The 23,989-nt window shown below is 32.0% G+C and overlaps 1 protein-coding gene across 1 annotated transcript; it reads left to right on the top strand.

Annotated features, from left to right (window-relative positions):
* Window positions 1-4,909: 4,909 nt before the first annotated feature.
* LOC123668551 (UNC93-like protein) lies at window positions 4,910-23,526 on the top strand. Its single transcript, XM_045602284.1, has 6 exons — window positions 4,910-5,579; window positions 6,084-6,306; window positions 7,083-7,245; window positions 8,216-8,483; window positions 22,332-22,528; window positions 22,943-23,526. Exons 1-6 carry the CDS (start codon window positions 4,910-4,912, stop codon window positions 23,063-23,065), a joined length of 1,644 nt encoding a protein of 547 aa, XP_045458240.1. The 3' UTR covers window positions 23,066-23,526.
* The last annotated feature ends 463 nt before the right edge of the window (window positions 23,527-23,989 follow it).

The following is a 23,989-nucleotide window of genomic DNA, read 5'->3' as shown; positions in this document are numbered from 1 at the left end:
ATTAAATTAAAAATTATTAAAATCGGTACACCCAGTAAAAAGTTATTGCGGATTTTCAAGAGTTTCTCTCGATTTCTCTGGGATTCCATCATCAAATCCTGGTTTCCTTATCATGGTACTAAACTAGGGATATCTTCTTTCCAACAAAAAAAAAGAATTATCAAAATCGGTATACCCAGTAAAAAGTTATTGCGGATTTTCGAGAGTTTCCCTCGATTTCTCTAGGATCCCATCATCAGATCCTGGTTTCCTTATCATGGTACTAAACTAGGGATATCTTCTTTCCAATAAAAAAAAAATTATCAAAATCGGTACATCCAGTAGAAAATTATGCGGTATAATACAACGTAGGTCGACGAAAAAAGCGTCAAGTAAAAACGCATTATTAGATATAACTCGAAAAGTTGTTGTTAGTTCTCAAATAAATTTAAAATGGGACCAATTGACACACACCACCTTTTGATTAAAAAACAAATTTCGAAATCGCTCCACACGGTCAAAAGTTCTGATATAACATGTATAAAAAAAAATACAGTCGATTTGAGAACCTCCTCCTTTTTTGGAAGTCGGTTAAAAAATAAGCGTCATGGACTTATTGATTTGCTTTTTAACTTACTGCATATGAGGAGATTCTCAATTTGACTGTATTTTTTAAGTGTATTCACTTTTTTTTTTACTCGGCGTACCGATATTTATGAATCTCTTTTTAGTCAAAAGTTGATGCTTGTCATGTGGTCTCTTTTAAAATTGATCGAGATATGGTGCGTATATTTGAGTTATTCTTAATACTGCGTGTTTAATTGACTATTTTTTCGACTACCTACTCGAACGTTGTATTACTTGTCGATGAAAATTGATGTTGGTTTTTCGTTTAGCCATTGAACCCAGTAAAATTAAATGTATGTGATTATTCTCGCTTAAACAATTAGCGTTTATACAAACGAAACACTAATCTTTATAATTCTACTGTAGATCAACATAACGATAACATAGCACACCGCGTAACCCAAGTGATGATACAATTTAAAACGCGGGTTCTCATTGTGACATGACCAATTTGACATCAATGTTTCCAACAACAATACTGATTTCATACCTGCGGACACTTTTGCGTCATACATTTTTTCGTTTTGCCAATTAACTTGACCTCCAATACCTTATTAGCTAGCGGGGATGACAGGAAATGACACCGTGGGAATGATTCTATTTGATTTAGACACGCTCGACAACTGATACTTCTGATTTAGCGAACTAAAAATGTTTTGTATTCACGTCATTTCGTAAATGGACATGGCTGTGTAGCTTTACATTGATTAGTTTATTTTATTTATTTATTTATTTACTTATTATAATGATTTAGTTTTAGGATATTAAATAACAAGTTCGAATATAATAGTTGTATAATGATAAATTTTAGTACGGAAAAAATCTCTTTGGATACAAAGTTTACCAATATCATTATACTAGGCATTACTAGCGTGCTGATATGTTTAAAGTATGTCTACGTAATATTAATTGAAGACAAGCTTAAAAAAGTATTTAAATTTGAAAGAAGTATCCTCGATTTTAGTGTACAAATGTATTTGAAGTCATGACAATGTTGGAAAAGGTACGTTAACACTTATATTAAAATACTATTTTAAGAGGATTGAAACAAAAACCTCAGATAGTATACATAATAAAAGAAAATTGTAAAAAAAAAACCAGCCAAGGGCGAGCCAGACTCGCGCATCGAGGATTCCGTACAAAATTTTTTAAAAATATTTTTCCTTTATCTGTGGTATTAGACGTTGCTTCGTACCAAAGTTTCAAGATTCTAAGCTCACGGGAAGTACCCTGTAGAATTTGACTCCCTTACGAGTGTCAAAAATTTGCAGCATAAACGGCTGTATTTTTTGATTGCGTTAGTTTAAAAGTTTGATTTCTTCACAGCTTCAAGAAACAGTAGACTTGAGTAAATGGTGTACAATTCAGCTTGATATTTCCACGTGTTCCTAAGAAAAAAGGTCTTGACAGACAGACAGACAACAAAGTGATCCTATAAGGGGTAGATTATATAAATAATTAAACTTTACGCTTAGTAAGGTCGTTGGTGTTCCTAATGGTTGGTTGTTGTTTTTTTTTATAGACGAATAACTGGAAAACTTTAACCTACATATCTGTTAACGAAACTAAACGAGGATGAAACCGTACCTGACGGATAGTCAGCAATAAATTATAAAAGATATTTAATTACAAAACAATCAAATCAAATTGCAAGGTGATTAAAATATTTCATGATTAATCATTAAAATAGTTAAAACATCGCTACCTTATCACAGGTGCCGGATGCTAACTCGCCACGTATGGTATATTAGTTTATCACCCCGTTCTCTGATTATGTAAGATTAACTCTTATTTTAAGTGTCATAAGAACTTAAATGGTTGTACGGTATAATTATGAGCTCAGCTGAATGTTGTTGTGAACGTGCTCAAATAGCCAGTATCATAGATAAAGTCTCAATTTCAATATAATCAGAATACGGACTAACTACGACATGCGTGCTTATTCAATTAAAAATGCAAGCATTTAATCGTACCTATTAAGGGATCCGTATGATAGAAGGTGTACTAGGGTCCTTTTTTCGGACTAATTTACATAGGACTAGTATTAACACGTAGTTGGAGATCCAAATACGTATGTGTGATACGTATATGTATGTGATATAAAGGTCGTCTAAAATACGACAAAAGGTCACTTATGGCGCAAATCGGAATTGATAGCCCTTGAGACTGTATTATACTCACGTCAGTCAAGACAAATAAAAGAGTATAAAAAAAGCATTTTAATATTTTGCATTAAATTATTTAAAAAACACGTTTACATATCATATTAATTACCTATTTTGTTTAGTTTTAAAAATCCTTAATTATTATAAAGAATATTTTACGATGCATCATTTTTCAGCGTACGTTTAGAACACTTAATCAGAACTCCCAAAACTTTAAAAAAAGTTACAAAAACCCGTATAAATTAAAGTGATTCTTAGAAACGTTATTCGCCTTTGTCCAGCGACTACGTTTATAATTAGAGTCGTAAACAGGTAATGGACAAAGTGACAACATTACCGATTATTGTTCAAAACATACACATATAGTTACACAATAGAACATTCAATGATTCGCATTTGTTTTGGTCGCACCCGTCCGGAATATTTAGAAGAGATTTCAACATAAACCTTATTGTTGATACTGATACAACAGCAATGATGGCTGTCGAAGTAAAAATATATATGTGACTACGTGTGTATTCACTTAACTATAATTAATTATTTTTAAATAACTTCGTTATACTAGACGATACTTTTAAGTATATTTCTCAACATCAAGTTTTAGTCATACAGCCAGAAGGTCTTTTTTAGATTCTTTCGAGTTTCCAATATTTTGAAATGATTGTTGAATGATTTCCAATATTCTGATTGATCACTGTGCTATGGCGCACATGATTGTATGATCATCGATATGTAAACGTTATTGTTTTAAATTTGAAAATAATTGACATAATTTTCCATCTTGATATTCTACTGTAACAAAGATTCGTTGCAATTTATTTATAAGTGTACTAATTATACTTTTAATCTTTGTGAAGTAGGAACTAGTATTAAATAGCCTTCTAGAAGGCGATAATACAAGTGCTTTTCGACAACGAATTTCGCTAATGCAAAGTAGGAAGGAAGAACTAGCAGAATAAATTGTTTCAGTAGTTTTAGTCATCGAAGGTTATACATTTGCAATAGGTATCATATTCAACGTGTACAAATCACTGCGTGACAATACGATTGGATTATAGGTTCCTGACCATATTTGTGTGATGTGTAACGATAGATTCTATAGATATATTGCACGTTACTGTTCAAGAATTAATAACATTGTTACGGCACTAACAAACTGCTTTTATGATGCTGTGACGTCGGTTGCAATGGTGGAATCCATTTTGTAAGTTAAATTTGACCTCTCTTTTAGTGATTTGCAATTGTTAAGCAAAGTTAACAAAATTAGTAATAAGTAATTTACACTTTTATTAAAAAAACAAACCTTTCAATCACCATTACAGAAACATAAATAAACATAATTAGACCACTCATGAAGCTTCATTTTATTCTTATATATAAAATTCTCGTGTCACAATGTTAGTTACAATACTCCTCCGAAACGGCTGGACGGATTTTTATGAAATTTAGTGTGCATATCGGGTAGGTCTGAGAATCAGCCAACATTTATTTTTCATACCCTTAAGTTATAAGGGGAAGAGGGATTAAGAGGGTTAATAAAATATATGGCAAACAACGTTTGCGAGGTCAGCTAGTAAGTATATAGTTACTGCTCCCATGATACGTACTACGTTTCAGCATACACCGATTTGATTTCAAACAAATTAAAAATGTTAGCTTAATTTTTAAAATTTTTAATGAAGTGTAAAACGTGTTATTTCACGTTGATTATCATTCGGCTTAATAAATTCAAAAAGACTCATATAGCTGTCATGACGAAAGAGCAAGTAAAACAAAACAATTGTGTTATGTGTACTCAGCCGATGTTCACTATTGTGACGCTGATGCGGATCCAATCGAAATTGTTACAGAATCCTCTTCGCTGATCACAACACGTTCCATCATTGTGCTAGATCACGTGATTTTGATTGGAAAAAAACACACATCCTCTTGATGATTGTTTTTTTCCTCCACGTCTACAAAAACATTGACATAGGCCTTACGTCGTGATCCTATTGTTATTGTTCAATAGAACCTTTACCATTCAATGATAGTATAATAGATATCAAATACTAGTTAAGGCGTTTTAATAAAGGATTACTTGTATGTTATCGTTATCTAAAACATATTTTGTTTACAGAGCAAAAGGAGAACACGGTATGACTGCGACGCACGGTGGCGGCTGTGAAGACCACCGGCCGGACAAAGATTCTGTGTATACCATCAAAACTGGATTCAAGAACGATGGCTACCAGCACGATAGAGATTCTAACGACGATATCGTCAAACCTCCACCCCTGCCCACCGAGGACGATTCCTACGCCTCTGGTAAGGTCAAACTGTCGAGGAATGAGAAGTGGAGGATATTGAAGAATGTAGCCGCTGTGAGCGCGGCATTTATGGTACAGTTCACAGCTTTTCAAGGGACTGCGAATCTCCAGTCATCGATCAACGCTGCTGACGGCCTTGGAACAGTCTCGTTAAGTTCCATTTACGCGGCACTAGTTGTTTCCTGTATATTTGTGCCCACGTTCCTAATTAAGAGGCTAACCGTAAAATGGACCTTGTGTCTTTCAATGCTTTGCTATGCGCCGTACATTGGGGCTCAATTTTTCCCAGCGTTTTATACGCTCGTGCCGGCTGGAGTGATCGTAGGCCTGGGAGCAGCCCCTATGTGGACTTCGAAGGCCACATATTTGACTCAAGCTGGAAGTGTTTACGCCAAGCTAACAGATCAAGCCGTTGATGGCATTATTGTAAGATTCTTTGGATTCTTCTTCTTGGCGTGGCAGACCGCTGAACTATGGGGAAATCTCATTTCAAGTTTAGGTAAGTTTACTGGTACTCAATTTAAACCACATACCGTGATTTCGTTAAAGGCTTTTAATATATAAATGAAACTCGTTTCTATGGATTTTAACAAGCGTCCGGGTTCGATACCCTGACGTTACAAATCATTTTTTTTTTGCCACACTTAAACTTAATAGTTACGACATGCATATTCCACATAAACATATACAACTTTTTAAAGCTATCAACACCAAAAATTCCTACTCTGGCTTTATCACAAAATTTTCTGAAACAATTCCTTTATAAATAGTCATAACTTTTTTCAATTCAGCGTTTATAAGTACATATATACAAGGACTATTTAATAAAATTAACTCGTTATTAAAACATTTTATTATATACAATTGTAATAATAAAATATTACACAATATAATTCTGATAACTGTTTCGTGATTCAGCGTAACTGAAAAAATAACAATATTGAAAAACTAAACATTGATAGAATGACTCATGTAGCTTAATTATGTGTTTTTATTTTGGTAGTATTCTCATCTGGAGTGCATAGTGGATCATCATCAAAAGAGAACTCCAGTCGTGCTCTTCTAACGTGCGGTGCTAACTTCTGCATGATTGGCGGCGGACACCATGACAATCAGAACCTACACCGGCCGCCAGACAGCGAGATATATGAGATCAGTGCCATATACCTTGCGTGTGTTGCAGTGGCTGTTTTGATGGTTGCATTTCTCGTCGATCCTCTGTCTAGGTATGTTTGAAACTAATTTAAGAAAAATGTCTTACCATCAATAGTTGGTTCAACTTTGTCATCTGTATTTGTCCTGAGTTAGGTTTGCCAGTTTTGCATAAGTTTCTAAGTCTAAACAAAGAAATTTCGTCTAAGAAAAATGCTAAGAGCTCAATACAGAACCTTCTTTCAATGAAAATACTGATTAAGCTTCAAGCTAACGCATTAAGTAATGTCCGTAAAATAATCTTGCTCGCGATTTCTTGTATTCAATATTGCAATATATCATATAACATCTACAGAATATTTACTTACATGTACTTGCCAATTAAAAGTAATGATCTTTTTATTTTGATATTCGACTGCACTTATGATTCATATCTCACTTAATTATGTGCATCAAACATCATCCACTTTTAAATAAAAATATGTATAAAAATGGTTTTTCATTAGTAGTCATTGAATAAGATTAGTATATCCTGTAATGGATCAAAGAGCTAAAGTAACACGAACGATAATTATCTTCTTAAAATTCATTTAACGCCTGTTACAATGGCTCGTTGAAGTCATTGTTCTTTTTTTGCATAATTTAATTGAGCTTCCTTCACAAAACAGAGTCTTATTGTACGAATTCTGAGAAATCTAGAATGTTTAAAGAAGATCGGCTATTTTTGACATCGAAAAGGTTATTCATCGAACACGTACCGTACAATTTAAGGTTACATGAAGCGTTGACTGCATTAAGTGCTTGAGACTAAAATTCATTAAATATTAACATTACAGTTTTTTTTGTTAAGGTACGGAGAGAAACAGAGGACTTCAGATGCAGCAAAGTTATCTGGAATCCAGCTTCTGTCAGCAACAGCGTACCAGCTCAAGAAACCTAACCAGCAATTGCTCATCCCCATCACACTGTGGATCGGGATGGAGCAGGCGTTCATTGGCGCTGATTATACACAAGTAAGTTTTTACAAAATATTTTAAGTTACTATTATTATAGTATAGTATAATATTATATATTAATATTATATTATATTTAGTATTAATTTATCTCGAAATTACTAAATCGAAATTAAAATTTCGAATTATTAAATTACTTAAAAGTTTTTTACCATGTATTTTGTTTATATTTTTAAAAACAGTTTTAACGATTACAATGAAACTTATTGTGTGGCACATTGTCTGAATCTTTCTCATCTCGGCAAATTTTTGTCAGCTAGCAAAAAAAGACCAGATATGACAAGTAAAGTTCAACACCTATTTTTTTATTGCTACGCATTAACAATTTGCCGGCAAGAAAAAGAACATTACAAAAACTATAAAGCTTTGTCCGTAATTCAAATAAATAAAAATTCAGCGTTACACAGCATCAATACAAATAATAGTAAACAATAAAAGACAAATGTACCTATTTTGAGTATCTTTCGCTTCAGCCTGTAATATCCCACTACTGGGCATAGGCCTCTTTTCCCATGTAGGAGAAGGATCGGAGCATAATCCACCACGCTGCTCCAATTTGGTTGGCGGATATATTCCCTACTATGAGTAACGATCGCTATCAGGTTTACATGATAATCACTGAAACCGACGGCTTAACGTGCTCTCCGAGGCACGGTGGGGAGACCCTCTAGGACTGCACAAACACCCAGACCACGGCAAACACCTGTATGGCCAATACAAATGTTTGTCATGTGCGGGGATTGAACCCGCAACCGCCAGCGCAACCGGTAAAATCCATGGCTGTAACCGTTGCGCCAACGGGGCGTCAATGATATATGAATGTTATATAAACATTTATATAACATTCAAATATTTATATAACATTCAAATAACATTGTATATAAATAAAAATAAAACCCAGACCACGGCAAACACCTGTATGGCCAATACGTTTTGAGTATCGTTAAATCAACCTAATACTTTGTTCCAGGCTTACGTCTCATGCGCTCTCGGTATCCGATCAATTGGGTACGTGATGATATGCTTTGGAGTTGTGAACGCTCTCTGTTCCTTACTCTTCGGCTCGGCTATGAAGTATATCGGACGATTTCCGATATTAGTGATGGGAGCAGCGCTTCATTTGGGACTTATTGTATGGCTACTTATCTGGAGACCGAATCCCGATTCGCCAACAACATTCTTCGTTATATCCGGCTTGTGGGGAGTTGGAGATGCTGTCTGGCAAACGCAAGTTAACGGTGAGTGTTTATTTCTCAATAATTTATAATTTATTTTTTTCTTAACTATAAATAAAAAATGAAACTGGCTATCGAATGCATTACTTACTGTTTATTTTCAAAATAGTACTTAAAAAGTACTAAACATATTATTTAAATTCCTTTTTTGCAAATTTCGCAGTCAGCGGCTGAAGTATAAATAAATTCATCATGAACTCATAATTACATATGGTATTTTTGGGCTAACACATCTCTTGAAATTGTAGAAAAATATAATTTGCATTTTAATATTAAGCGCTATCTACAACTTGCAGCGTACTTACATGACACTAGTATTCAATATATTTTGTTTATACTTCGCGAAAATAAGTTGCATTCATTTTTTGCTGTTAATATTCATTGATTATATTTTCATTTTAATATTGTATGATCTTTGTAATTGAAGATAACAGGAAGTGTGAAGAAGGTCAATGCGTATAATTCTAATGCGATACTTATATCTGTAATGTATGCATATAGCGTATTATATGTTAATGATTGAGGGATTAATTGTGTGAATAAAATATAAGATTTTCTTGATTATCATAAAGTACACGATTTTTACCTAAACCGGTTTTAGTGACATCTATTAATATAATCGGAAGTGAGGTCAAAAATCTCAATTTTTATGGTTAAAATAAGATAAGATAAATTGGTTCTTTACGTTTTTTGAAGTCATCTGAGTCAAAATTTAAATCTACTGTTCCATTATTTTGAATCACTCTAGAAAATGTAACTTCCTAATTCAATCAGTCAGAAGGTTCATCCTATCACAGTTCACTGCTGGCCTGGACATAGGCCTCCTCAAGTTCGCGCCAGGGATGTCTGGCTTTTCCTCAATCCTCATCCAGCCTACACCGGCAATCTTACGTAGATCGTCAGTTCAGCGGTCTGGAGATTAACTTTATTAGAATCATCTCCGCTCTTTATTATTTTAGATTAAATTGCTAATTACGGAAGTATTGATTAGAGTTTTTCATTAATTTCTTCATTTTTTGGAGATAAAAAAAATCATCTAAGTCTTGCTCATAATATTAATAAAAGGTATGGATTTTTAATTCTACTGAATGATTTGTGTAGTATATAAAAGTATTACTAATAAAGAAATTACAGTAAATGTTACGGATAACCGCTTCGAACCTGTAATAATCTTATACTATATAAAAATTTCGAGTTTTAAATATTTCATTTTTCATTTCTAAAACAAGCATATATTTTAATACAAATAACAAATTATTACTTATATCTTATACTATTAACGAGCAATTCTTCTATATATATATAGTAGAATTGCTCGGAACCGGCTCCAACGATTTTCATGAAATTTAGTATGCAGGGAATTTCGGGGGAGATAAATTAATCTAGCTAGGATTTATTTTTAGGAAATGTCGTTTTATCCCAGTTTTCAGACAATGAAAAATATATCGTTAGAATACGAAGGTAAACTTCGTAATTTCAGTAAATTTGTAATACTCGTAGTTCGGGTGGGAAATCGACCGGTCGCGATCGAAAAGACCATGGTTCAAATCCTCAGTCGATTATTATTTTTTTCTTTTTTTTTTCTAATTGCACTCGTTATTTTTTATTTAATAATGTATGTAAAATTGAAAAATATTATTCATATCTTATCATTATTATTTTTTATTTATTATTTTTTTTTTATTTTTGATTTGTCATATTTATTAACATTTTTTATCATTGTCGGTAAAAAAAATGTTATTCATATTTTATAAATAATGATTTCCAAGAAACACAATTTACTAAAAATACCGAGCTAAGCTCGGTCACCCAGGTATTGCTATTTAAAATGAGAACAACAATGAGACATTTATTTATTACGACACATAACGGAGTACAGTTATGAGCGCACATAATAGAAATATATTCCAATTGGTAATTTGAGTTCGAAACTATTATTTATTTATTAAATACAATACAGTAATGCAATATTTTACTTATCAGATGTACATATCAGATGTACGCAGTGGCGTGCATAAAGTTTTTAGACAGCAATTTTTTCCTAGTTTATTCCAATTTTGTTGGGAACAGAAGCTTTTAGATAATTTAAAGAACAGACAAGTAAATTATTGGACACGTAAAGTGCATTTATACTTATAATAATGCAGTCATACAAATACACGTACAGCACCCAACTGATACTTATCAAACAAATCAGTTACTAGATAGACTGTGACCTCATAAGGCCGGCACTCTGATAATTTCGTTTGTGTCAAACATAGGAAATCATTGATAACACTATTAATTAGTTACGAAATTGTATGCTTAATGAAAGTACTTGTATATTTATTAATAAATGAAAAATTATAACGTCATTGTTATTTATATGTTAAAAGGATACGCCTGAATATTTTTAATTTATCTGTAAAATCGAACGTGTTGAATTTGGATGAACTATTTACTTTCATCAAACATACATCTCCGTTACATATTTCACAAGTAAACTTACTCATTACTAACATATTAATATTTTCACTAATAACAAGAACGCACAAATGAAAAATTCAAAGCGAATTATTACGAAATTACTGTGTGGAATGTTGTGATTATGCGACCGTGTAAAAAATCATAATTATTGGTAAAAACGGTATCGAATTCAAGACAATTTGATTTGACAGGTTATTCTTAGGCTGTGCCTACTCTCATTGGTAAACCGACCAATGTTAAAAACACAATACTTTGTTCGTATTCCATATGACGCGACATTATAAAATTGTAGGATTATATAATGTCCTACTGTCATTGCTAACATTTTGTTAGCGATTGTAGGCAGAAGTTTCATAAAATGCCCGTCGTCGATTCGCGCGAAGCGCTGATATCGCATATATGACGGCGGGTTTTTCAATTGAAGCGGATTTAAAATGAATTATGGTTTATGTCTTTTTCAAAAATATGTAATGTTCATGTTTTTTTATCATTTTTAGGAATATGACAAGGTAGGCAGTGCCTTTCTGCCTATATGGAATGCACGCTACGGGATATACGTAATACATATTTGAGTAGGTTCTTAAAAATTCCCAATTGTAACCTATAGATGACTCTGATTAACTTAGATTCTAGGATATTTTAAAATGAGAACGTTTACTAAGACTCCTAGTTCTTTATATCATACTTTAAATGATGAAGCACAGACATGAAACCATCCTGTAATGCAAATCGTGCAAAGTCAGGAAAAAGGCCCTGGAAATAAAAGAGTTGTAGCGTTCGAGTGTCATAAAATGCTGAAAATGTATATTCTTGTTAGGGTTGTCGGTTGTAGGATTTTCGATAATCTGTCACGCTTCGGTAAGCGCATGTACGAACGCACACAGCGATCTCGCGAACCGGTACCGACTACTTGTACTGTTCTGTTGATAAATGCTTGAATATCGTGCGGAGTATAAAATACTTATGTTTTGTACAGGTATCTTAAATCTCTGTCTATACTTAAGAACTATCAGACTCTGTCTGTTTATAAAATAATAACTATGCCTATATTAATATTAAGAAACATTTTTAATTACGAAATTTCAAAAAAATTTGCTATACTGTTCGTGTAAATTCTGTATACTACTTTTCAAGAGCTCTTTATTCTTATTACGTTAAGATTACGAATAATTGTTAAAAAAAATTATTACTTTATCGCATATAGCAATACTTTATATTTTCAATATACGTTGGATAATACTTGTATCATTATTTAAATTTTTACTACTCCAATAATTAATTAAATTTATTTAGTAATTATTCATAAAAGTATCTCTCTGAACCACTTACGAAATATAGCCCTTAGAGCCTGCGAATATTCTGGTCTCGAAGGTTGCAATTGCAGCATAACTCGATTCCAGGAAGAGCTACTATTAGTTGCCTCGTAGCATGGCGGCGATATTTTTAGCTCAGTCGTGGTATTTTCATATAAATAGAACTCTCTACCTTAGTGTTATTTCTATCTACGACATTCTCACGTTCAAGTTTTAGTTAAGATTTTCCTTAACTGATAAACTATACATTTTAAGCCTATTTGCATTTATCTGATATTGTTTGAAATTCATTTCTATAAGGAGAGATTACTATTAAAAAGGTACATGTAAAAATGAATTAATCATATCCTAATATCTATCTATATCCAGTCTAACATTGTAAAAAAAGAGGTTTTATAGTCATCTAAAATCATTAAGGGGGTGAGAGACGTGCGAGTAAGTTCGCGAACTAGTGGCTCGACGACCTTTTTCACTCGTGTGTCACCATAAGTACGCGTACTTTAAAACTGCCGAGTAAGTTCGTTGGCGATCCAACAAGTTTGAAATTTTGCTCGTAACCCACCTCCGCTCGTGCGTGTGGCAGCACTGTGAGCCACGAGCTTAACTGACTTCCAAAAAAGGAGTAGGTTCTCAATTCCATTAAGAAAATTAGAAATTTTGACTGGGTGGACCGATTTCCATGATTTTTGTTTTAATCAAAAGGTTTTGTATGTCGTGTGTTCCCATTTAAATTTGATTGCGATCTAATAAGTAGTTTCTGGCTTATATCTAATAATACGTATTTACGTGACTGTTTTTTCGTATACCTACGATGTGTTATTTGTCGATGTAATTGAAGTTGTTTTTTTAAAACACAATTATGTTTCGCTAGTCCATGGATGCGGAACGCTTGTAGTGTAGGTATTTGTTATTTTTATTACTTTTGATTAAGAAATTACTCATAATGAATTATTTCAGAACTTCGCCTTTTTTTGGTTTTTAAAATGTAATAATATAATAGTAATAATAATAATAATAATAATTGTTTATTTGCAAGAACATGGTGTTGAAGTTGTACAAGATTAATATTAGTATAGTCCAAAGATGTTCTACCTTACGGTGTGCAAATATTAAATATTAATGTGGTTCGATACAATATTTTTAACATTAACTGTAGATTATTTATCATTAAATTATTTATAATTATTAAATTATTTATAGATTATTAATATATGATATAATTTCTACCTAAAACTTTGCAACCAATATTATTATAATTGAGAAAGAAAAAATTATTAAATTATTTATACATTATTATTAATATATGTTATAATTTCTTACTAAATATTTATACATTATTAATATGTGATATAATTTCTTCTTAAAACTAATTAATATTACCATAATTGAAATGTTTCTTAGATGTCACGTTCAATTAACTATCTCTAAGGTCATTAAATAAATAAACAATACCATATAAAATTACAATAAGAAGGGGAAAGGTGTGGCAAGTTTAGTTTATATATTGAAACGGTACACGGTATTTCTCAAAACTAAACTACAGATTGTCGTAGATTTTGGACAAATGTTAAGTCGTTGGATATGCATAAGATTGATATTTTTATATTGTGATGATTGTCGTTATAAATCGTTTGTCGATCCTATATTAAAACAACCTACGGATGGAAGTTATTATAAAACATTTTGACTAGCCCGTTAGCGCAGTTTGTTGTGGCCCTGCTTTCTGTGCCGCGGGTTGCGGCTTCGATTCCCGCTTGAGTGTTGGTGTAATATAATATTTGTATTTATATATGCATTATTTCTATGTATATTTATCAAAAATAAATATATAGTTGAAACAGTCGACTGTTACCCGTAACACAAGCATTAAGTTGCTAACCATAGGAACAGACGATCGTGTGTGTATGTTATATGATATTTATATTTATATTCATCATTACAGCCTATACAGTCCACTGCTGGACATAGGCCTCCACAAGTTTACGCCAAAAATAACGTGAACTCATGTGTTTTGCCCATAGTCACCACGCTGGGCAGGCGGGTTGGTGACCGCAGTACTGGCTTTGTCGCACCGAAGACGCTGCTGCCCGTCTTCGGCCTGTGTATTTCAAAGCCAGCAGTTGGATGGTTATCCCGCCATCGGTCGGCTTCTTAAGTTCCAAGGTGGTTGTGGAACCTTGTTATCCCTTAGTCGCCTCTTACGACACCCACGGGAAGAGAGGGGGTGGCTAAATTCTTTAGTGCCGTAGCCACACAGCACGTATTTATATTATATTAAAACATTAAAATTAGCACATATAGTATTTTAATTAGTTGTATCATAAAGATGAATCAATTCTAAGAAAACAACTTTTGCAATCTGGAAGATTCCATAATTTTCGCCGTGGAAATCTCAAAACAAGCAAGAAAATCAATTACGGCACCGGTAATAATTGGCTTGTTAGGCTGACGTCATTGTGAAGGAAATATCATAAAGATAAGAATCGTAACTTTAATTTCCTACACGAGTTTCACTCGATTGTACTTGTGCCGGACTAATACCATACCACATTGATGGTTAATCAACCAATATAAATAACTATAATATAAAGAAATAACTATAATATAAAGAAATAACTTTAAAAATATTAATAACTTTTTAATAATCCACGAGCGTTTTAAATCACAAACTAAACTCATCTCAAATAGGGAGGAAGATTGTTCTCATAGCAGTGTCAATTTATAGTGAAATTTTATTTCAATTTTAGTAAAGCTGCGTAATATGAAATTATATTTTATTGAATGGATACGTGAAATATTAATACATTTGCGTATTGTGCGAGTATCTTCTATATATTAATACGTGAAGCAAAAACTTTGTACCCCTTTTTACGGAAATTGCGCGGTTGGAGGAGTATGAAATTTCGCACACTTATAAATTATATAGAGAAAGAGTGCAGAATGCTAATATTTCTTTTTAATTATACAGGATTACTTATAAAATGTCACGATACGTTTAAGGGGTTGTCAGGAGAGGTATGGACAATCACAGAAAAAGATTTAAAAAAATCCATGTTCACCTATTTTAGATTTTTTTAATTTGATTAATATTGGTAAAAAAAAACCCAAATCTATCACTTTAACGCCAATTTGCACGAAACAAAATTAATTTCAAAATTTCATACAATTCTTGCGATTAAATTAATTTAATCAATACTTAAATTTTAATTTCTTTTTATGCAACTCGGCGTAAGGGGCATTAAAAAGAAATTAACTGACGAATATTCGTAAAATCTTCATAGAATGATAAAAAATATTCTAAATAATAATAAATAATAACAAACATAACGATAACTTATTGTTATTTCAACGCTTGACTCACCAAAGTTAGAAAGAGGAAAATAATTAATGTCTTTGTTTTACAAACTTATGACGTACTGAAAAAAAATCTATGAACGTGTATCTGCGTATTATTTTAAAAATATTTACACTTCCGAAACTATCGAACGAGCTACAATAACCATAATCAAACTCAAAACCAGTCTCAAAATCAAATAAATTGCAAGCAAAGAAGAATAAATAAAAAATCAATATTATAATTTTTTAACTATCTTTATGTACATGACCGTGTTCAGTAGAAGATCATATTTGGTCACGATCCCCAGCACTTAGGAAACGACGAAGAAGAAGATTTACATGATGTTATTTCAATCATTTTTAATATGGGACCTGTCATTACGAATACAAAGGCGCATTCTTTTCCTTAAAGTGCTTTTTACGACACTTTTTCGTAAAGTTTGCCTGATTTGTTCAGCAGCAATAATAATGCGAGTTTTTCAATATTTCAATGTTCGGAACAGGTGACACATCATAGACTACACTCTGCGTGTGACCCCAAACAAACTCATTGCCCAATATTTTCTGCCTAACAATTTGAACGGGAAAAACTATGGAATTTTTTTAAGAGATCATTTATTAGATCTTTTAGAAGATGTTTCGGATTATCGGCCATACCATGTATTTGACACACACACACACACACACACGCGCATATTAGCTCTTTTGTCGATTCAGTCTGTGATCAAATTGAAAAATTTAAAAAAAGGTTCTTTATTTTCATATTTTTTTTAATTAAAAATTTTAATTATGGTCGAATTTCGACAACTAGGCGAACACTAGTATTTAGAAATTTACAATTAAAATTAAATACGCGATGCATGATATTTTTAGTGCAAGATACTCACATTTAGATGAGAAGAATTATTGAAATTAAAAAAATTAATTATTCAGAAACATATTGTACAAAGGAATTGTAACCATAAAGAAAACAGATGGATCCGGGTGACGGGCTTAGTAAACAGGAACTATTAAGACCCCAATCACAATATTAAAAAAGTTGATTAAATCTAAAACTATAACTATAAAAACAAATTTTATCAATTGTGAAAAGTTATTAAAAATGGTTTAACATCGATATTATTTCCTTGAATAATTTAAATAATGTAGGAGAATGTTTTTTGTCGTTATTCGAATTGTTTTTTTTTCTTTCTTACAAAATATAGCTTGTAGGTAATGATTTAAGATAAAACCGTTCAATCCGAAATTACAGGAAAACACAAATAATAAAAACGCTTAGTGGCAAACACAGCAATAATATAAAAATAACCGAACAGCAAAAAAAACGTGATACAACTTTTTACTTAAAAAGTAAGCACACGTTTTTATAAATATTAAATTAAAAATCCTTATTACTATTATTTGCTTCAGCCTGTAATATCCTTCTGCTGGGCATAGGCCTCTTTCCAGATTTAGGAAAAGAGTCAGAGCTTAATCCACCACGCTGCTCCAATACGGGTTGGCGGATATATTCCCTACTATGAGTAATCCGGTAGGTGTATATGATAACAACCGGGACCGACGGCTTAAGGTGCTCTCCGAGACACAGTTGGGAGACCCAACTTGACTGCTCAATAATATAGGTATGCATGAATAAATCATGGCGAAATAGTGAAAGAAAAATGGTCTTTGTCAGTCTTATATAATCAAAAATATTAAATTCCTTCAATTATGAGTGAAAGTTTTTAATAATGTGACTTGTTTCTTTTCGTTGAGTGTTTTATTCTTTCAGGACACGCGTTTTAATTCGTAGCATCTCAGACTTGTTAATTTCTCTTTTTAGATATTGTCGCTGTTTAGATCAAACGTTTGAGGACTCTTATCTCAAAGGGCAATCAAACTTCCGAAAGTTACGCGTTACAGGGGTTTCTTTGACAATTCGAGTCATACAGTTCATGCACGGTGATTTTTATTAATAGAGGAAACCAATTTACTGTCTCATTAACATCTGTCAAGAATATTTTTGTATTATTACGGTTTAGATGCTCAAAATGTCTATGATAGATGGCGTTACATGTACTTTAAATCACGCTATGATTTGGTTCAATGAAAATAATATAAAGCTTAACATTATTAAGTTATCTTCTTGCTATGAAGTGTATCGTGTATCCTGAAACTGTTTTATGTTGTACAATAAACGTAATAGGCATAAATAAGTATTTTGCATAAATTTTCTAGGTTTTTAATGTTACTAGTAATAAATTTGAATATTTTTTGTTTATAACTAAGTAAAAAAACTTTGACATTGTGACTCCTAACATAAAAAAAAATTAAATTAATCGAGTTCAGTAAGCTAGTTAATATTTTTTTGACGATGGACATTTTATTTTTATTTTTTCAAAGATACAAAAAACACATACTTAACATATTCATAAACCTGCCACGAAAACTTACAAGAGTTTATCCGGACAAGCCGCCACGTCACATACCATATTATCATATAACTGAGTTAGGGCACAGCAGGAATTTCTTGCTCAAAATCTGGAGCAGCCCGACTGGGGAAGTACCTCGACCTTACAGAAGATCACAGCTAAATAATACTGCTTTCAAGCAGTATTGTGTTCCTGTTGGCAAGTAAGATAACCAGAGCTCCTGGGGGGGATTGGGGATTGGGTCGGCATCGCGCTTGCGATGCTTCTGGTGTTGCAGGCGTCTATAAGGTACGGTAATCTCTTACCATCAAGTGAGCCGTACGCTTGTTTGCCGAACTAGTGATATAAAATAATAATAATAATAATAATATTTATACCGTACCGTACCATATTATAGCAATTAAATCTAAACTAAGGTAATAACCAAAATTTTGTGACTGTTAAACGCTTAAAGATTTCAATAAGTGTTCTTTTAATGATCTTCTATATTTGCGTTTGTCCAGGAATACTTACTATACTATATAATATACTACTACACTATATAATATACATAATATACTATATAATATTATACTATATAACTTTTGTAGGCCTTCGGGAAGTTCATTGACAAATGCGGGTATAATGGTGTTTAACATTCTAGCTCCGTAAAATTTCTAGCATTCGGTATAACAATTTTCTTTGAGCTTTGAATATTTCTTAGGGTATTGGGTCTACATTTTTCGATTAATAAAGAAGGATCATTAAATTCATTTAGGACATTGAATTTCACCAACGTAAATACATCCATGACATTACAATAATTTAAAATGAAGAATATAGCTACCCTTTCTCTTCCCGTGGATGTCGTAAGAGGCGACTAAGGGATAACACAGTTCCACTACCACCTTGGAACTTAAAAAACCGACATATGGCGGGATAACCTTACAACTGCTGGGTTTTTAAATGCACAGACCGAGGACGCAGCAGCGTCTTCGGTGCGACAAAGTCAGCCCTGCGGTCACCAAACCGCCTGCTCAGCGTGGTGACTATGGGTAACACCCATGAGTTCACACCGTTTGAACTTGTGGAGGCCTATATCCAGCAGTGGACTGTGATAGGTTGAAATGATGATGATGATGATTAAAATAATTTAAAATATCACTTTCATTCAAGGTACTTTTATTATAATATTAAATATTAAAATGTAAATATGAAACATATGTATTTTAAACAGAATTCAAATGCGCTACAAGAGTAAAGGAATATTAAAAATCGATATCACGTGACTATAATTTCAAAAAGTCTGAGCATAAAAACTTTAAGTCTGATAGTGTTGCTATCACACGTTCTCATAACTTTGGCAAAATGTACATTCAATGTTGATGTTTTGATTTATACATGATTATAATATTAAAGTTTAACTAGTGGAAACAAATGTATTTTTTAAAGGAATTTGTATTTATATCTGAATATTATGCTAAAGACTAGACAGGGCTTAAAGTTTTTTACTAGTAGGTATTATTAAAGGTACGACACAAAATAAGCTAAGTTATAACTATTTAGTAATCTGGGGCTAAGTGCTGATGAGATAAAATATATGGGTTCATGGGTCGGTACGTTACAAACAAAGTATCAACTTCAAAAATTATTTTGAAATTATCAGATTATTAAACTAGTACAGGCGTTTATACTAACTTATAAACTAATATGAACGTTTGGGCAGTGATACTTTAATATTGACAATCCGAAATTATTCACGGCTATATATAATTATGTAGCTAATAAGAATCTTTATAGCGCGATTTAATTTCGTACAGTGCCATCTAGTGGGTGGATTGTTGATGTTAAACGTAGCATCCCCATCCCTCTCATCCTCGATTCTTTTCACCCTCACCCATAAAAGATACGCTTTGTATAAGCTTATATAAACCTTATTTCATATACAATACGGCTCTAAATAACAATTATCCATAATTTATTGACAAAATTCCTTTCAAAGCTCATTGAAAAAAAATTTTTTTAATCAATTTCAATATTTTTAGTTTTGAAGTTATATTTAAATATATATATACACTATATAATTACACATACACATCCATACATTATTGACCATGGATATTTTACATTTTATGTATTTCTCATTTTTATTATAACTGTGTTTTACTACCTCAACTCAACTTTGTCTACCTTAGCAGTGTAATTCAAATAATGTAAAATCCGAAATTGGCTTTTGTTTGGATGTTCTGTATTGGTTTAAGAAACATAAAATGTAGCTGTGGATTTTTGTACAAATAAATAAATAAATAAAAAATGTAAGGAGCTTATTTAAAATTTTATTAATTAGACGTAAATATATATATATATTTCAATGCGATTGAATAATATTTTAACCGATTTAAAAAAGGAGAATGTTATCAATTCGAATGTATTTTTTAATATGTGTTTCTTACTGGGTAGACCGATTTCCATTATTCGTTTTTTAATCGAAAGCTGGTGCTTGGAATGTGGTTACATTTCAATTTAATTTAAATCTGACGAATACTTTTGAGTCTCTCAATAATGCATGTTTACTTGACTATTTTTTCACCTGACAATATCACAATTATAAACATAATCAATATTTATATTATAGAACTAAAAAATTTCTTTAGAAAACCTTTAACTAAACCTATAATAAGTAGTGTTTCAAATTAAAAATCCTTTTAGTGTTGGATAACTCATGTATCGAGGAAGGCTATGACCATGGACATACCCACAGTGGGGTAATGTGGTTTTTATGTGTCCCACTTTGACTGGACGCTTATAACAGAATTTGTAATTTATGATTTTAATTTTAGATTAGTCATAATATCCGATATCCGAAAGCTATTATTGAAATAGCGTAGGCAGAATACTTATTGAATTTTTACATTTATTTTCTACGGCCTGGCCCTTCACAAATATTCTAGATATGTCTATAGCCCTGGCTATAAATATCATTAAGATACAACTTAGAAGCATCAATCTAAGAAAACGGTTAATTTTACTACATTTGATAGTATAACTTATACGGTAACGATATGAAACGATACATTTAAGCCACGAGTACATCAGTAGCTAGTACATATATGTTTGAAGGTTAAACATTACCGCTACCTACCTAATTAATTTTTGTCTGGGTGTAACGAAATTCAACGAAACAATTAATATCAAGATACTTACCGCACATTACTTTTTGTTACGTTCACGTTAGTTTTACCATTACTAGACTGTCAAATATCAAATACTTCTATTCTAAAGTCTTTATCTTATTTCCTATTCATTTGATTAAAAAAGGAGTCTCAAGTACATATGAAAACTTTTTTAATATTTGACATTATACATCAGATAATATACAAGAAAAAAAGTGTAATTTATATACTATTCTGTGTCTAAAACATCCAGTTCTCTCACGGCTCATTTAATATGGACCGGCTTTCCGGGTCCACTCACTTTTGCTGCAAAACGTCTTTCAACATAAATTATCTTGTTACAACAGATTTTGATGTTTAAGATAAAAGATATACTTATAATGAAATGTGTTATTTAAATTATATTTATTTCTATTTATAGATAAAACGTGGGTTTTAAAATATAAACTTAACTTAAAGTAGTAATTAAATTTATGCTTTTTAACTAATAAGTAACAGCTAGTTAATTAAAAACTCAATACATCGAATATTCGGTCTCACAAAGTTAAGGGTAACAAATAAATAAATAGCTTTAACATATACACGGTCATCTGTTCCTATGATAAGCAACTTAAGGCTTGCGTTATATATAGGTAACTGATACTATACTTGTGTTATATATAGGAACTGATTTTATAAATACATACAAATAATACATATTTTATTATTATATTATATATGTAAATAAATCCAAATATTACACCCAGACTCAAGGTGGAAATTAAACCCACAAACCCTGGATCAGAAAGCTCACAATCTGTACCAACGGGCTAGTCTATATTCCACACGAGAGTGGTTTACAATAATAATAATTTGTAACATCAAATATCTCCTACATTTTGCGTATTCTTAACGATTTTTTTTTTTTTCATTTAATTGACAACATTTAGAACTTAAATATTCACGTAAGTTTATTAAGAAAAAAATCTAAATATTACATTTGGAGGATGAAAAAAGAATGGTGCAATACTTCTTTCTTGTTTGTCTTTTTTTTTTAATAGTAACTGCGGAGTTCGTTACTGATACTTCTCTATTTTAAAAATGCTTCTCGATTTAAAAATGCGTATTTGAAACCTACTCGAATAAATTGATTTTATTTTTTTGCTTTACAATAAATATTTCTTAACGTTACAGGCCTGTACGGTGTGCTCTTCCGACGGAACAAGGAGGCTGCCTTCTCCAATTACAGGCTGTGGGAAAGCGCAGGATTCGTCGTCGCCTACGCCTACTCAACTCATCTTTGCGCCAGGATGAAGCTATACGTCATGATGGTGGCACTTCTTATCGGTGTTGCTGGATATATAGTTGTCGAAATACTTCACATGAGAAAGGTGAGTTTATATTATTTATAATGGTTTGACTATTTGATTAAACTTGCATCGTTACATCGCAGTTGAGTAAATAATCTCTTAAATTTAAAAACGTTCGCAATATATTCCACCACGCTTTAACAGTGTAACAGTATTATTTTAGTGTCAGTATTGTACTCCTTTAGTTTTACGTGAAATGGTGTCTAAAGAGTAAAGTCCTCGATAGTAAAACTTTATATTGGACTGGAAGTCGTTATTTCAATTTCAAGTCAACGAAATGTAATTTTCTTCTACTTATATTTAAAATAAATTTGTATGAATAATGCTTTTTTAATTGTAGATACGATAGCTAAAAAACCTTTTAAATAAATTACTTTAACCGTAAAATTTATAAATTTGCGTAACAATATTAAATAATGTCGAATTTCGTTCCAGGCTCGTCGTCTGAAGGCCATCGCCGAGAACCCGGCCGCCGCCGCCGAAGCAGCCAAACAACCGCCAGAAGAGGATGACGAAAAGGACGAAATCGATGACGACATCATCATAACACATCTGTAAACGCGGTGACGCCGCGACCGAGCGCCTAGCGCTTATGCCATACACACATGTTAGGTACAATCCACGAGCTAATGTAATCTCGAATTTATTTTATTTATATGTATCCAGTAGTTAGGTATTAAATCGAAAACTTATCGATGTACAAAGTTTTCGCATGGAACGTGGCCTTCTTGCGTCGGATACTATCTGCGAAACGCAGAACGAATTACAAAATGTTCCGACTTGTACACTTCGGCCCGATATGTCGCCACGGACGTCCTACTTCGTGGCGGTTAATTAAGAAACTGATATCTATGTTGACGACATAATTATTTGTAACTGAAGAAATATTTTTGTTCTGTTTGCGTTACTATTTTCATAATCATAGTATGAGATTTTCAAAGAGATATGTGTCGTAATTGTTTTGTAAAAACTGAAACATGTGAAATCGGAATGGAATAAATTGGTTCAGTTTAAAATTATTCGATATTGTTTTTTTTTGTTTTTTTTTTTCAACATTCATTTAGATTTAGGTAACAGAAATCTGTGTTGACAATTGTGAAATGTAAAGCGCAAACGCGTTAATTTATTATTGTCTTAATGAATGAGTAAAACAACTGTGTTTATTTTTCTCTTTCATCGTAATCATTCGCTTTGTCTTTAAACGTGTTTAATTATTGTACTTTATTTATTCAACTAAATAATCCACACTGGAAACATTTTTCCTTTTTATTTTGCGATAAAACTACTATGCGAATCATGTTAAGACTTGATTTTTTTTTTTACAAAAGCGTTGATTATAAAAATTAATGGTGTGATTCCAATTAAAAGTAATTTAAGAGATAAAAGATATATTATTAGTTTAAATATGAAATTTTATTATTTATTTTTTAATTTATGCAAAAAAGACATTCCAATTGAATGGTATACCGCAGCTACATTTTC

Source organism: Melitaea cinxia, chromosome Z, assembly GCF_905220565.1.
Source record: "Melitaea cinxia chromosome Z, ilMelCinx1.1, whole genome shotgun sequence".
Lineage (NCBI taxonomy): Eukaryota > Metazoa > Arthropoda > Insecta > Lepidoptera > Nymphalidae > Melitaea > Melitaea cinxia.
The sequence above is the reverse complement of the archived record's forward strand: the minus strand, read 5'-3'. Positions and strand labels throughout refer to the sequence as shown.

Excerpts from the sequence above, each read along its gene's own strand:
- LOC123668551 (XM_045602284.1), top strand. The coding sequence starts at position 4,910 with ATGACTGCGACGCACGGTGGCGGCTGTGAAGACCACCGGCCGGACAAA. Across the intron at positions 5,580-6,083 it reads AAATCTCATTTCAAGTTTAG|TATTCTCATCTGGAGTGCAT; the intron begins GTAAGTTTACTG and ends TTATTTTGGTAG. Across the intron at positions 8,484-22,331 it reads CTGGCAAACGCAAGTTAACG|GCCTGTACGGTGTGCTCTTC; the intron begins GTGAGTGTTTAT and ends TTAACGTTACAG.